The following is a 13,424-nucleotide window of genomic DNA, read 5'->3' as shown; positions in this document are numbered from 1 at the left end:
AAGGCTGCCACTTGTTACTTGAAGGAATTATCATCAGATAATTATGGAATTATCAGATATTCCAGTAGAAAAAAATAACAGCAAGTATCTTTCCATCTTTTTCTCTCTCCTCTTAGTTTCTACAAGCCTCTGCAGTGGATCAGTGTTGCTCTATCGAGGCAAAGTCTACGTGTATTCATGGTCACCTGTAGCAGTACATGCTGTCCACTGATAGAAGCTGCGACCTCCCTGCCTGGGGCTCTTGACCGAGAGCTGGCAGTACGCTCACGCCGGGTATTAGACCTGGACAGCACAGTGTTGTTCTAGCCCTGAAGAGCAAACAGGAATTTTGCAGGAGAACACCGTAAATAGGTTAGCTAAACAGCAACTCACATGTTACAGTTTGGACCTCCGAATGCCTCTGTGTGCCTGTAGTGTCCTCATCAGAAGTTTCTCTCTTCTCTTCTTGCCTGCCAGGGCACAGGGAGCCAGCCGGAGGGCTGGCAGGTCTCTGATCTCCATGTCAGGAAGAAAAAGCTGCCCAAGGGCAGAGCTGCAGTTCGAGAGGCTCCAAAACGAGCAGGGCCCCTGTGCTGGCCTCGCTGGGCTGTGGCAGAGCCCTGGGCTTGCAGGCGGGATGTCAGGGTCACGCTGCAGCCGTGTCCCCATGAGCCCCGGCTGACAAGGTCACCTAGGGCCTGCCCTCCACAAGGGTAAGGCCACGGAGAGGTCCCAAAACCCTCTTGCCTTTTTTACCCAGTAACAGCAACCAGACCACGGGGAGAGGGCAAGAAAAAGAGTAAGAGAACAAAATAGATAATCTTGGAAGTGGTAGCCCTGTTTCCCAGGCAGTTTTATCTGGAACACTAAGAAAGCAGTGAGGGTTTCGGTCAGGACTGGATGTCAGAGGAACTCAGGTGCTGAGGTGAGGAGCAATGGTATCACGCTTTCTTAGGGATTTGGGACTTACTGGAGAGGCCTCTCTGCAAAGACGTTGTTCCTGACAGCTGCCAACAGAAGATAGGCAGAAACAACAGTAACGAGAAGCTGAATTTCGGCTTGCCTTACAAACCTAGGCTGTCCTAAAAAAGGCAGTACGTTTGTAATTTAGATACGGCATTTGTAATGCCAACACAAAACCCTGCTTTGTCTTTTTCTTGAAGTGAAGGTGATGAAACAAGCTCCTATTCAAAGGCTGAGCAGTTGGACTTGGGATTAAACACTAGCTGCAGAACCAGAAATACAGGCTTAAATCCAAGTTGGTTTCTTTTCTCTCCCTCTCCTTCTCCCTCTCCTCTCCTCTCCTTTTTTTTTTTTCATGCTTTACAAACATGATGTGCTTTGTGTTCTTTACACAGTGTCAGGCAACTCATCAAACTGAAATCTCAGCCTGTCAAATGTGACCACAAGAATGACTGGAAATAAGTGCTGGGAAGGAGCTAATAGTAAATCTAAATTGTGGGCTCTACAGTCAGGGACAGATTTAGAGGATATGTAACATGGATGAATGGCACTGAAGACGTAGGTTTACTTTCCTGATCTGTACAGGGGGGAAATTAATTGAAGGTTTGAGTGGGCACCTTAGGGCTTGCAATTAGTTTGCCTGCAGCAAGGTCAACAGTAGCTTACTTAAAAAACAAAACAAAACAAAAAAAGCCCTCAGTCTTCCCAGTTACTGAAGTCACAGTGTTTATTCAAAACAAATGTAGAACATACTTGAAAAAACCCACAAAAAATACTAGGAAATTTACAAAACAAAACTAGAATGGAGAACTTGAGTCTTATTTCTAAATGTAGATAGCCAATCGAGCTGGCAAAAGGTGTGATCTCTAGCAGTGACTGATACAGTTCATGGGTAATAAACAGGTCTTTTTGTCTTCTCAAATTAGCCTTCTAAAACTGCTGCTTTTGTAATATTACTCGTTTTCAAGCCGCATTTAAAATAGCGCAGTCAAGGTGGAAAAAAATGCGGGTTCTTTGTGTGGAATTCAGAAAGGCTTTTGCTGGAATTTTATAACCAAAGCCCTGCTCTGAGCTGGGTGCAGCACAGACACCGTCAGGGAGTTAAGAGCAGTGGGAACACAGCAGTGTAAATACTGGTTTCGTAGTGGCACTGCCCCAAAAGTTCTGGCACCCTCGTGCCACCACCACCCGACGAGGTGCCGCACGCCTGCTACACGAATGCATGTTGCTGGGGAGCGGGGCTTGAATTAATTCAGCCCGATTGCAATTGTTCTTTGCACTTAAACTCTGACCCAAAAGGTGTGCCTTTTCCGGGGGTAATATGATCAGCATGGCAGTTTCCAGGCACTTGAAAACAAATTCCTGCAGTATAAATACAGATAACAGAAATTATCATGCTGAAATCGACGCTGCTAAAAGCAGACAAAGTACCAAGTCCACACAATTTGCGGCTGTGAAGAAGCTGTGGAGCGAAAAAATGAGTCTGCGTTTTTGGGCCCTGTTACAAAAGAGATTCTCCACCGAGTCCTGCTGGTTTAGAGCAAACAACCGCTTTTAAATATTTAGAGAAGATTGAGTCCGCTTCCTGAAAAACTGGAGCCAAAGTCTGAGCTGATTTGATTTAAGATGAGGTCATCAACTCTTAAGCAATTCTATTCATGGCAGGTAGGAATTTGATTCCTTGTATTTCAGAGTTTTGAAAGGTTTCCTTTTTTTTTCTTACAGTGTAAGAAATACTATTACGTGTGATCACGCTTCCTTATCTGGTGAGAGGAATCCGAATATTGTTCACCTTACAGAAGCACTTGGGTATCTGGTGGCTGCCAGCCTCCTCAGGATATTGTAGTCAGGGAGGTGTCTTTCTGATTTCATGGCTCAAAACTGAGAGCAAATGCCACTGTAGAGGGAAAGTTGACTAGTTTGTTCCCTCCTAAGTTATAAAAAGGTCTTTTTTTTTTTTTTTTTTCTTTCTCTGTAATAAGTATGCCAGTTAGTTCAGAAAAGTCAAGGACATGGCTCTGTACCGTGAATGTGAACAAGCTTCCGTAGAACTTTCAGCTGCAGCTGTTGCTTCGTCCGGCTGAAAGTGGCTGCTGGGCAAGAGCAGGGGCTTGCTTGAAGAAGTGGTGCATGCATTTACTAACTGCTTCACTTTTGGCTTACAGAGGGCCCTGAGGGAGGAGAAATTGTTCTGTTTCATGCTCTGGCTGGGTGTTGATAACAGAGAGTTACCAGCGTTGTTGTTTGTAATATTTCTAGGAGCTCTGCAGTTCTCTGTTCTTCTTAAAGCCCCAATTTCTGCAGTCACAAACACACAAAAAAAACAAAGTCAGTCTGCCTCTATTTTGATGGGGGAGAAGTTCCAAAATTTTAGCTGAGTGCATCCTGAAGACAGTCTAAAAGAACCCAAAACACAGTCAAATGTGAGTTTTTTTATTTTTTTATTTTTTTTTTTAGCCTGATGTCACTGTTTGCATGCCTTGGGATGGATTGTATTTCAGATATCTGATGAGGAGAGTAGAAAAACTGTTAGTTTTACATTCAAAGGCAGACTGGCTTTCTAGTTTAGTGTAAATACCGAAGTCTGTGTTTACACTGACATGATGTTCAGGTATCTGAACCGGTTCCTCTTATCTGCCTGTCAGGTGAAGGCAATATGACCCCCTTATCTCCAGGCCACTGATTTTTAACATGCTCCCAAGCTTCTCATCTTTCGAGGCATTGTTAAGAATATTTTAACATGCTTGCTTTGGACAAGGAGCCAGGGGGATTAGGCACAGGACAAGTCATCCTGTAAGGCCAGGGATGAATGCACCCAGGAAGCATGATGTACACAAGACATGTACTTTTTGTGGGTTTAATACATCTCTGGTAGTAGCAAGTAGCATAAAGGGGAAAACATGTTTTACGAGCTGCTGAGGCTTTAAGTCAACAAGACTTAATTTTCTTTGTATGTTCTGCATTTTCTTGAATGACAATGAAAATATCTCCTCCAGCATTAGCAGAGAACTGCAAAAGCAGTAGCCAGATTTTGTATTTGCCATCTAAATCCCATGCTACCACCCCTGAGTGATTCTTCCTGGTAAAACTCCCCGGCTGTGCAAAATCCAACCATGGCACCTTGTTGTTACCAGGTGAGACAGGCAATAGCGCCTTCCTTCCTTCCTTCAGCCCTCACCAAAACGCTCACCTGCTGTTAGCAGCTGACACAGTTAGCATCAGCTCCAAAGGGGCAATTAATTGAGCCAGGATGGGGAAAACAATTTGGGTGGGTAACTCTAAGCAGCTGCCTTGCTCCTCCAGCAGACAGTGCTGCCCTTGGGGTGCCACATCACATCCTGAACTGGCTCCTGGGCCACAAAAGAGTTGTGGAGGGGGTAGGAGTTGGTAGGGCCTCTGAGCTTTCAGCCTGCTCTGTTAAGGTACACTGAAATTGGGTTTTGTTTTACAACATGCTCAGGTGTTTCTGCTTTGTGAATGGCAGTGCTTGTCCAGGAGCTGGTGCGGGTAACTCAGCTGCATGGGTTTCATTCACCATTGCCATAGATCTCTGCTGGAGCCCACTAAATGTGGTGCTTCACATCAGTTAGCTGTGTTGAAATACATCTTATACCCCTTTCATCTGAAAAGCTATAGAAAACTGTCCCCTCGTCCCAGCAAAATAATTCATTTTAATGTAGGTAAATACCTCGTAAAGGTATATACATATTTTTATATATAAATACCTTGTAAAATACCTTGTAAAGGTGTTCAAAACACAGCCTCGTGTGCCTCTCCTCCACCTCCAAGTCAGTGTTCAGCACTGCTGAAGGCAGAGGACCATGAGGGCATTAAGTAAGAACTTGTTTTCAGTACTTCTAGGAACTAGCACATAGATTTTTACCTGAGAATTGCTCAGAAGCTGGGGGGGATGGATGAGAAGAGGCAGGGAGAAGACCTAATAAATATCTCTTTATTCCTTCAGCCGAAGTTGAACCTCAGCATGGGGTGAACCTCAAATTTGTTTTACAGTAAGCTTCATCACATGATACCTCGTGAATATTAGTCACTTGCAGAAACATGCCAGGTAGGGTTTGGGATATTTTGAATAATAAAGCTACTATCTGAGGTGAGTGGACTGAGTTTTTTTACCTTAGAGCTGGCCAGAAACTGCATTTTCTGTTCCCTAAGATATTCTAGAATTTTCCAGTATTTGGAATAGAAGTTAGCTTTAGTACCCAGAGCTGAGTTCCTCAGTATCTTTGATTTGGGGTCAGAGAACTGGTTTGCCTTAGAAAGACAAAAAATAAATTTTTAACTTGGATGTCTATCTTTAATGAGTAGATGTAGCCCTAGTATTTAAAGACATTGTAATTAAATGTTTTCACATAAGTCAAACTGTAGGATTTTTGGTTTGTTGTTTCAAAGCCTGGTAAAGTCAGAAAGATGAAATATTTTGAAGAATTAAAGACAACTTTTAAGAGAAGTGTTCCATCTGAAGTCAGCTGCCTTTTTAACCAGTTTTATTGATAAATACAGAACAGATACTTTACGCTTTGCAGTGTGGTGGTAAAACCATTAGTATTTAAGATCTGAGCAGTCTGAAAAAGGAAAAGTTCCTTCTGAGTAAAAGCCAGCAGCCTGTGATTGCTTCCAGCCCCCACTTCTGAGCTAAGGTAATATCATACATGACCCTGCTAGAGGCCCCACCGAGAGCCACCTCTCCACGCTGCCAGCTGGGCACCTGACAAACTGCTTGGGGAGCCCATCTCTCAGGCACGGTCCCAAGGATGGTCACCTGGCTTTGTTAACATGGGAGTGATTTGTTTCCTCACCTCTTTCCTTTTTTTTTGGAAACATTATATAGGTCAGGTTTCTGCAGTCTCTTGGGAGAGAATGGGGAGCAGAGAGAGAGCTGCTGTTGGGATGTTCCCTTTCTGACCTTGTAGCTAACAGAGCTTCTGTTGGACCTGTCCTAAATCGTACTGGTGTCGTTACGTGCTTGTAAATCCCTTTAGAAGTGCCATTTCTCAAAACATTTTCATTTTCACTTTTCTTTTTCCAGTTTAATGTTATCCCTGTTCTTGTGCATTCAGACAGTGACACAAAATGGTGCTCTGACGGTATTTAGGTTTTCACTTCATTGGCAGAAGACCTTCCTTTTCTAAAGAGGATTCTGAACTCATATTTGTGGTGTGGTGTGAGCAGGAGTGTGAGAGATGTCAAGTGAAAAAAGTAAAAGGACTCTGACTTTGTCCTGCCAGACAGCTGGAGTGCCACGCATGTCCTCAGGTTTCTTTGCCGTGACTGAGCTGTGTTGAGACTTTGATCCTGTATGCTGACCTCTGCATGGGAGTACATTTAAAGATTTTTTTTTTTTTTCCGAATCCAAGTGTTTCTCATAAAATATAAAGCAATTATTTTAAGGCTTGCCTGTGCAGTGAGGTCAATGCATAGTCAGGGGGGTGTGTGAAGTGCTGACACACTAAATTGTGTAATTTCCCTTCACGGCCATTCTGTAGGCACCTATTTAGGGGTGTCTTTAGAAGTGGGCTGCACTGCTGGATGCTTTGGGAACTCGAGGTCCCGCGCACCAGGTTAGAACAGCGCTGTGAACTGGGCAGGCAGGCAGCCCCAGGGAAATAGAGCCAGCTTGGCTCTAGACACTTCTAGTGATGGTGCGTATCATAGCTGTCTAATTAGACATTCCTGGAGCTGATGAGAGGATCTAAGGGGATCTAGGTTTGCCAGAGGGAATACTTCTGCTTTTCTTTTTTTTTTTTCTTTTTTTTTTTTTTTCTCCTCTCCTTCATGGCACTAATTGCTGGTTTAGCGTTCTGTTTGTTTATTTTTAGTTAAGCTTGGGGATGGTAAAGAGCTGCGCTTTTTTGAAGTGTAAAGTGCACTTTTTAAAGTGTAAGTGTGGTACTCAGTTTTTTTCTTTTCCCTTTTGAAACCAGGAGTGACTGTCCTTGTACCCTAAATAAATGAAAGACATTCAGCCTAGGAAACTTAGCTATCATAAGCATGCTTAAAGTGTTAGAGGGGAACATTTCCTGGATAAAAATCCAAAAAATCCCAGGTCACTTCACAGTGAAGGGAAGCGGAGTAGCAGTGTTGCCCTTTGCAGGAGCCGTGGTCGTGCCCGTGGCCACAAGGAGCTAATGCCTGGGTGTCTGAGTTAATTATGCACCGGCTGGCTGCACACAGGTCATGTTTGAGCAGCTTGTGAAAGGCAGCCTTGGCTGAGCCGCCCGCAACGCCGTGCGCAAAGCTGAGCGGCGCTGACTGCGGTTTGGTAAGCACGAGGGCTGCCAATTGGTGGGAAGCATTTGAACTGGCAGTCAGAGGAGGTAGCTGAGTGCACCGGGCAGCGTACACAAAGATCACAGGTTACATCTGGGATTTCATTAGGAATGCCTAATGAGCACGCTGATGAGGCGGGCAGAGCTCCCCAAGCCATTGTAAACGTAGCTGAAAGAAGAGTTGCTGATAAGGCACACTGCCTAACTGCTCTCCTAAAGCTTTCGTTTGGCGTTGCGATATTTAAAGCCTGCAAAGATAATGGAGAGGAAAGTGGACAGTAAAATAAGAAGGGAACTGTCCTGCTTAGCTTCTTTAAACAACAAAAACATAACCCTGGTGTCAATTCGTAAGCGGCAGGCAGCTCGTGATGTGCCTGAACTACTGATTATCGGTGAAAAACCCAAAGCAGGATCTCCGGTAGAAGCAAGCAGTAACTTGCAGAAAGAAGATAAAGTTTTGCAAAGTAACTCCATGGGGATGCCAGAAGTCAATACAATTGAAAGACAGGTCAGTGAGCTGTTGCTTGTGTTGGGAGGGAAGAGATGTTGCCGAACTGGGGAATTTTAAACCCATGTTGGACATGAGTTGTGTATTAATGTGCTAAACCTTCTTTATCTAAATTATTTCCATCCCCAGCAGGCATCTGTGCCCTGTAACAAGTAGTACACAAATGCCAAGTCCTCTTGAGAGCCTCTGAAATTAAACTTTGAAAGCGAATATGAATAATGAGGTATGCTATATTCGCTAATGAGCATTTTTCCAGCTCCACCTGTAATAATACAGAGTGGTGATTCTTAGCGAGGAAACATTTCTCCTCTTGAGCTGTGATTGCTTGAGTAGTTTGACATCAGCTAGTACTGGGTTATTCTGTGGAAATCTAGAAACGTTAAGAGGTTATAATTGTAGGTAAGTAGTTTGTTTATAATTAGTAAGTGGATACTAACAAAAATTCTTGATAATATACCTGTGGCAACATTTTATTTAGTTTGTAACTCAGAGTTGTAGTTGGAGGTTGGCTGTTATGGAGAAGAGGTCTAGAAAGATCAATGCTGCTAAAAGCATTATGAGGTTTATTACTTAAAAAGAGGTTTTGCTGTTTAAAAGTTCATATTACAAATCATAATAATGTAATTTGGATCAGTGGATATTTAAGGAAAACAACCTCTCATAATAAATAAATGTTATTTGAAACTGTATACTAGAATGGCTTAAATAAATAGCGTCAGGCTGGGATGAAACACAAGCCAGGGCAGACCAACTATACGTGAAGGCTTTGCCTGTGTCTACTTCTCACACTATAAATGTTTATTACAAAACAGGCATGACATATAAATAACTGTTCTGCCAAAGGATCTCTTTTCTGTATTCAGTTTGCTGGAATAAATTGGGTTGCTCATATCGGAGCATTGAAGAACATCACAAGGTGTTTTGCTTTAATTTTAAATTAGAAACTATCCATTTATGACAAGGCTGAACGTAGTATGGTTTATATAGCTCTCTTAAGTTTAGAAACACTTGTTCAGGACTCTAGGGCTTAATAAATATGGTGTATATGGGTATCATTTCAGTAATACTGACTGCAACTGCATGAACATGTCCCTCCCCATCCTCTGTCCTGTTGGAAAATCCTGTTCCCAAATGGGGATCAGCAATCCCAGGCCAGAAGTATCAGGGCAGCTTAGCATTTTTAAAACAAAACCACCAGAAAATTATGTAGCTTTAATGTACTACTTTCATTGAATCACAATTTCTAGATGGAGATGGTGTTTTTTACTTTGTTTAAGACTCAGGAACTGTTTGGAAAATAAAAAGCTGTGTTAGAAGTAGGTACTAACACTAGTGGGTACTCACGTGTTGATCTTCCTGAGGCGTGGAGGGGGAAGAGGGAAGGAAGAACAACCATTTATGACCTGATGCAGCTAAACAGAATGTGCTGACAAGATGGATGGACAGGCTGTGCTGAGATTCGCTCAGAAGGATGAGGGCTGAATTTCTGCCTCTGGCCCACTCAGAAGTGACGCTGTTAGAGGCGTGAAATTGAAGACTCTGGGCCTTTGACGTTCCCAGGGCTGTTCTGTCCTCATTTTGTTGTTCTCTGGTAGCCTATAACAAACTGGGAAAACATCTGAAGTATTTAATTACTAGTATGTGGCTTTTCGGTTGTGCGTTACTGCCTGCCTGAATCCAAAGCTGTGAATCAGCAGCTTGTGAAAGAGCAAAGCAGAGAAGGTAAAGCTGTGACAGATAAGGTAATTCTTCGGCAGTTGTGCGCTTCGAGGGAAGAGGGCAATAGCTGGTTTCAGCCTGTGGATGTATGGGGGAAAGAGCAGCTCAAAACCTTCAGAGACACCAGGTGAGAGGCTGAGATCTGGCGTTTGTGGGCAAGGAGACAGGGAGAATTAGAGGGGAATTTGCTCAATGGGCCGAGCCCTGTTTCCCTGCCAGCTGACTGCCTGGCATTGTGATGAGGCGTCCAGCTCTTGATTCTCAGGATATGAAATTTGGTGTCCCAGCCAAAGGAGGGACAACTGCGGCAAGGATTCTTGAGGCACGAGATGGTGCAGCCTGGCCGGGAAAGATGAGGATTAGGAGCAGCGTGGCAGCAGCAGGAGGTGGATGTCTGAGGGCAGCCCCAGCCCTGGGGAAGAGCCTTGTGGGGATCTCGGTGTGGGTGATGCTTGGGGAGCTGTGGGGTGCAGTCAGCTCGGCCTCAGCATCATATTTTGGAGACTGAGGGCTTTACACCAGCATTTGGGAGGTGGCTGCCCCTCCCTGCCAGGGGAAGTGAGGGGGAAAGGGGTAATGAGGTGACAAGTGATCCTGTGAGGTGACAGCAGAGCCCAGGTCTGGAGGCAGCACAGAGACCTAAGGCATGGAGCTGAGGAGGACACAAACCTCCCCGTCTTGTGTGCAGCCATGGGGGTGTATCTGTCCTCCATGTGCTAGTCACTGTGTGTGAGGGAGGGCCTTGCCCAGTGCTGTGATTTTTGTTGTTGTTGTTGTCTTTTCTTTCTTCCAGTTCAGTTGTTTTCTTCAGATTTGCTCTGTAGCCCTTCATTGCTGTGTTGAACCCTTGGCCTTTGTACTCCTGAAAGGGAGTACCCAAAAGAAGCAGCTCGTTTTTTGGGGACATTGGTTAGCCTGGACCTCTGAGGGCCATTTTGCCCCTCCAGCTGCACTGGCCACGGGCAGCAGCCACCTCTTCCCCTGGACCTGCCACCGAGCTCTGGACACCACAGGGCAAATTGCTGCATATTGAGCTGTGACTTGAGACTGGGGCACTCCCAATCCAGCAGCGTCACCCTGCTCTGCTCCACCTCCACGCTCTCCCAAGAAGTTATTCCAGCCCCGGGGGGTATTCTTGTTCAACGATCTCATTCCTGCCAGGGGAACTGGAGCCTCTGGCCTCTTCCTGCTGCCCCCAGGCCCAGATTTTCTCCAGGGCAGGCACAGAGGCTCGACTCCTGCCTGAGACAGCAAGGAGGGCAGCTCTTGACACCAATGGGTTTGTTGAAAAATCCTCGTCATGAGAGCTGGGATCAGACCCATTCATGTGAATGGTTTCAGATGCTGCTTGGTCAGAGCTGTCTGCTGTAGATGGGAGTAGTTTCACCTCTGGCATTTCCTTTAACGCCATCTCCAGCTATTGCTGCTTCTCTTCCAACGGGTCCCTACTTAACTTTCTTCCCTTTTTTTAAATATTTTTTCTACTTATGGGCTGTTGCTTAAATGATCTTCACAGCTCAACTTTCATCAGGGTTTCTTAGTTTTCAGACCAGATCCCTTTGTTTTGTATTTTGAGTGGCAACTTGTATGTGCTAAACGGGAGGGAAATAATTGTCCTAATTTCATGTTTTCATTATTTACATAATTTTGACATAGTCATTGTAGAAATATGCCGGAGTCTTGTAGAGCAAACAGACTTTGTGTGCACGTCCCCTTAAAAGTAAGCAGGCCTCCTTTGGCAAAAAGAGTTGGTCACTGCAGCCAGTTTGTTCAGACTGAGATGTGCAGACAGATGACTTTTCTTTGATTCATTTAGCTTTCTGGGCAGAAGCAAGCAGGAGGGGTGATCTCTGGTAAGTGTCAGGCACCAGGATTAACCAGATGCCGTTCTCTTTGTGCTGGTGAGCTTTGCATGGTGACTTTGGCCTCGGTGATGTTACCTGGCTGTCCCAGATTGGGCTTTTTTTTTGCAGGTGGTATCTCTGATAGAGTCTCCTACGTGCCATTTAATGTGCAGCTGTTAGCTGGTATCAGGAAACCCTCTTTTGAGACCTAGTGTGTGCCTGAGGAAGACTGCATGCTGTATGTAGGAATGTGCACGTTTCTGCATGCCTGATGGCCAGCTCCTTAAGCGAACCTGCTGTTTTCCTCTCACCTAGTGTAGAAACACCCCTTCGCACAGATATGCCCATAGATATAGGGCTGTGCTACTTCTCCTGGGAGCATTTTTAAAAACTGTTAAAAAAAATAATAATACTGAAGTCTTTCTAGATACTGTATTTGAATATGTGCACATTTCTGGTTTTTTTTTTTTTTTTTTTTTTTTTTTGGGGGGGGGAGATTCAAAAATTATTCTTATTCTTATTATTTTTAAAGGGAGTTCAGATATTTTTTCTCTTTTTTTTATATCCACTTCTCCTTTATTTATTTTTTTGTTGTTAATAATAAGAATGATGTGTATAAGGATGTTTCTCCTACAGAGCACAAATGCCAGGTTTTGTCAGATGATGAACAAAATATTGCGTGTTCTTCTAAATGCTGGTACATCTTTTTATCCAAAACACCAATTGATGGCCAAGTTTCGATGTTCTTGTGACAAAAAAATGCATAGAAAGAGTAAAATCAGTCCTTGCTTTTATGTTGTTCAGAAGACTGTGTGCCAGTAAGTACCCTTTAATCACTTTATTTAATTTGAATCACTTCTATTTCAGTAGGCACGTAGGAAAACAGAGATGCTTAGTGAATGTGGGGTGGAGGAGATGCAGCGAAGGACCCAAGAGCTGTGATGCTGCCTGTTTTCCATCTGCAGGTTGCTGCCAGAAGCATGGTGGATAGGAGCAGGCGAGGAGGCTGCGTGTCTCGCCCTGCTCTTCCTTGGTTTTATCAAAGAGTGAGGAACACAAATGCCTTTGTACAAGGAAAAGCAAATGCACACAATGAGCTCCTGTAGCACGCATGAGGCTTTTTGCTTTGCTGGGTATTTGTGAAGATAAGAGCTTCTCGCTATGACCCAAATCTCATGGGAGCTGGAGATAGGGAAGAGAAGACAAAGGATAATAATGAAATAGGCTTCTCGAAGTAGACATGAACATAAATGAATGTTTAAGGTTATGCAGCATTTGAAATAAAGTGTGTGAGAGAACGTTTTCCTTTTCAAACAGGCTTTTTTTTCCCCATATATGACACTGTATTATTTTTAAACCGTGAGGGCACAAATAGGAGGAAATAAGCATGGAATTGTTTTTTGAGCACTTTAATACAGGCCATTAATCAATTGTATTTTGTTTTGAGGGGAGGGGCTGGCTGCATCTTTATATTTATATTGAGAATTTTAGTAACTTCTGTCGAGGAAAGTGCAAGGAAAGAGTGACTGCCAGGTGTGCAGGAGTAAAGGGGACACAGGAGCTAAAATATTCACGTAACTCTTTCCCAGCACTTCTGGAGCATAACCTTGGGTCCACAAGCAGTAAAGGGGGAAGGGGAAGAGGGCACATGGTGGGTTCATGCCAGGATAGCGAGGGGCTGCCTCGTAACGCTGTGGAGCTGAAGGTGTGCACTGCAGCTCCAGGCTGCTCGAAGCACCCATGGCTTGGTCGTGGCCATCGCTCCTAGTTACCTCGAGATTGTGCTTGACCAGGTCACGCTCAACCTGGTGGCCTTAAAGCAGTCCTGATGGACACCAATCTGAATGTAATCCTTGCTGCTAAGAAGGCTGATGGTACTCTGAGCTCAATTAGGTGGAGTATTACCAGCAGGTTGAGGGAGGTGATCCTTCCCTTCTGCACAGTGCTGGTGAGGCCACACCTGGAGTGCTGGGTCTGGTTCTGGGCTCCCTGCTATGAGACAGACATGGACACACTGGAAAGTGTCCTGCAGAAAGCCACCCAGGTGAGGAAGGGCATGGAGCACCTCTCCTGTGAGCAGGGGCCGGGAGAGCTGGGACTGCCCAGCCTGGAGAAGAGGAGGCTCAG

General features: G+C 44.5%; 1 protein-coding gene across 6 annotated transcripts in view; it reads left to right on the top strand.

Moving 5' to 3' along the window:
• Nucleotides 1–13,424, top strand: part of ATP7B (ATPase copper transporting beta) — a 45,173-nt gene that overhangs the window by 5,684 nt on the left and 26,065 nt on the right. Inside the window, exon 1 of one of the 6 annotated variants that reach the window (XM_035323603.1) lies at nt 2,150–2,607. The exons of 1 other annotated variant lie outside the window; for it this stretch is intronic. In XM_035323603.1, coding sequence (XP_035179494.1) covers nt 2,569–2,607 — 39 coding nt within the window. In that variant the 5' untranslated portion in view covers nt 2,150–2,568. Of the gene's footprint in view, nt 1–2,149; nt 2,608–4,040; nt 4,077–4,233; nt 4,365–7,277; nt 7,735–9,526; nt 9,581–13,424 lie in introns of those variants that run through there. 4 more of the 6 variants (XM_035323619.1, XM_035323626.1, XM_035323587.1 and 1 more) reach the window with 4 other exon arrangements.

Source organism: Oxyura jamaicensis, chromosome 1, assembly GCF_011077185.1.
Source record: "Oxyura jamaicensis isolate SHBP4307 breed ruddy duck chromosome 1, BPBGC_Ojam_1.0, whole genome shotgun sequence".
NCBI lineage: Eukaryota > Metazoa > Chordata > Aves > Anseriformes > Anatidae > Oxyura > Oxyura jamaicensis.
This window is presented reverse-complemented; position numbering and strand designations above follow the sequence as displayed.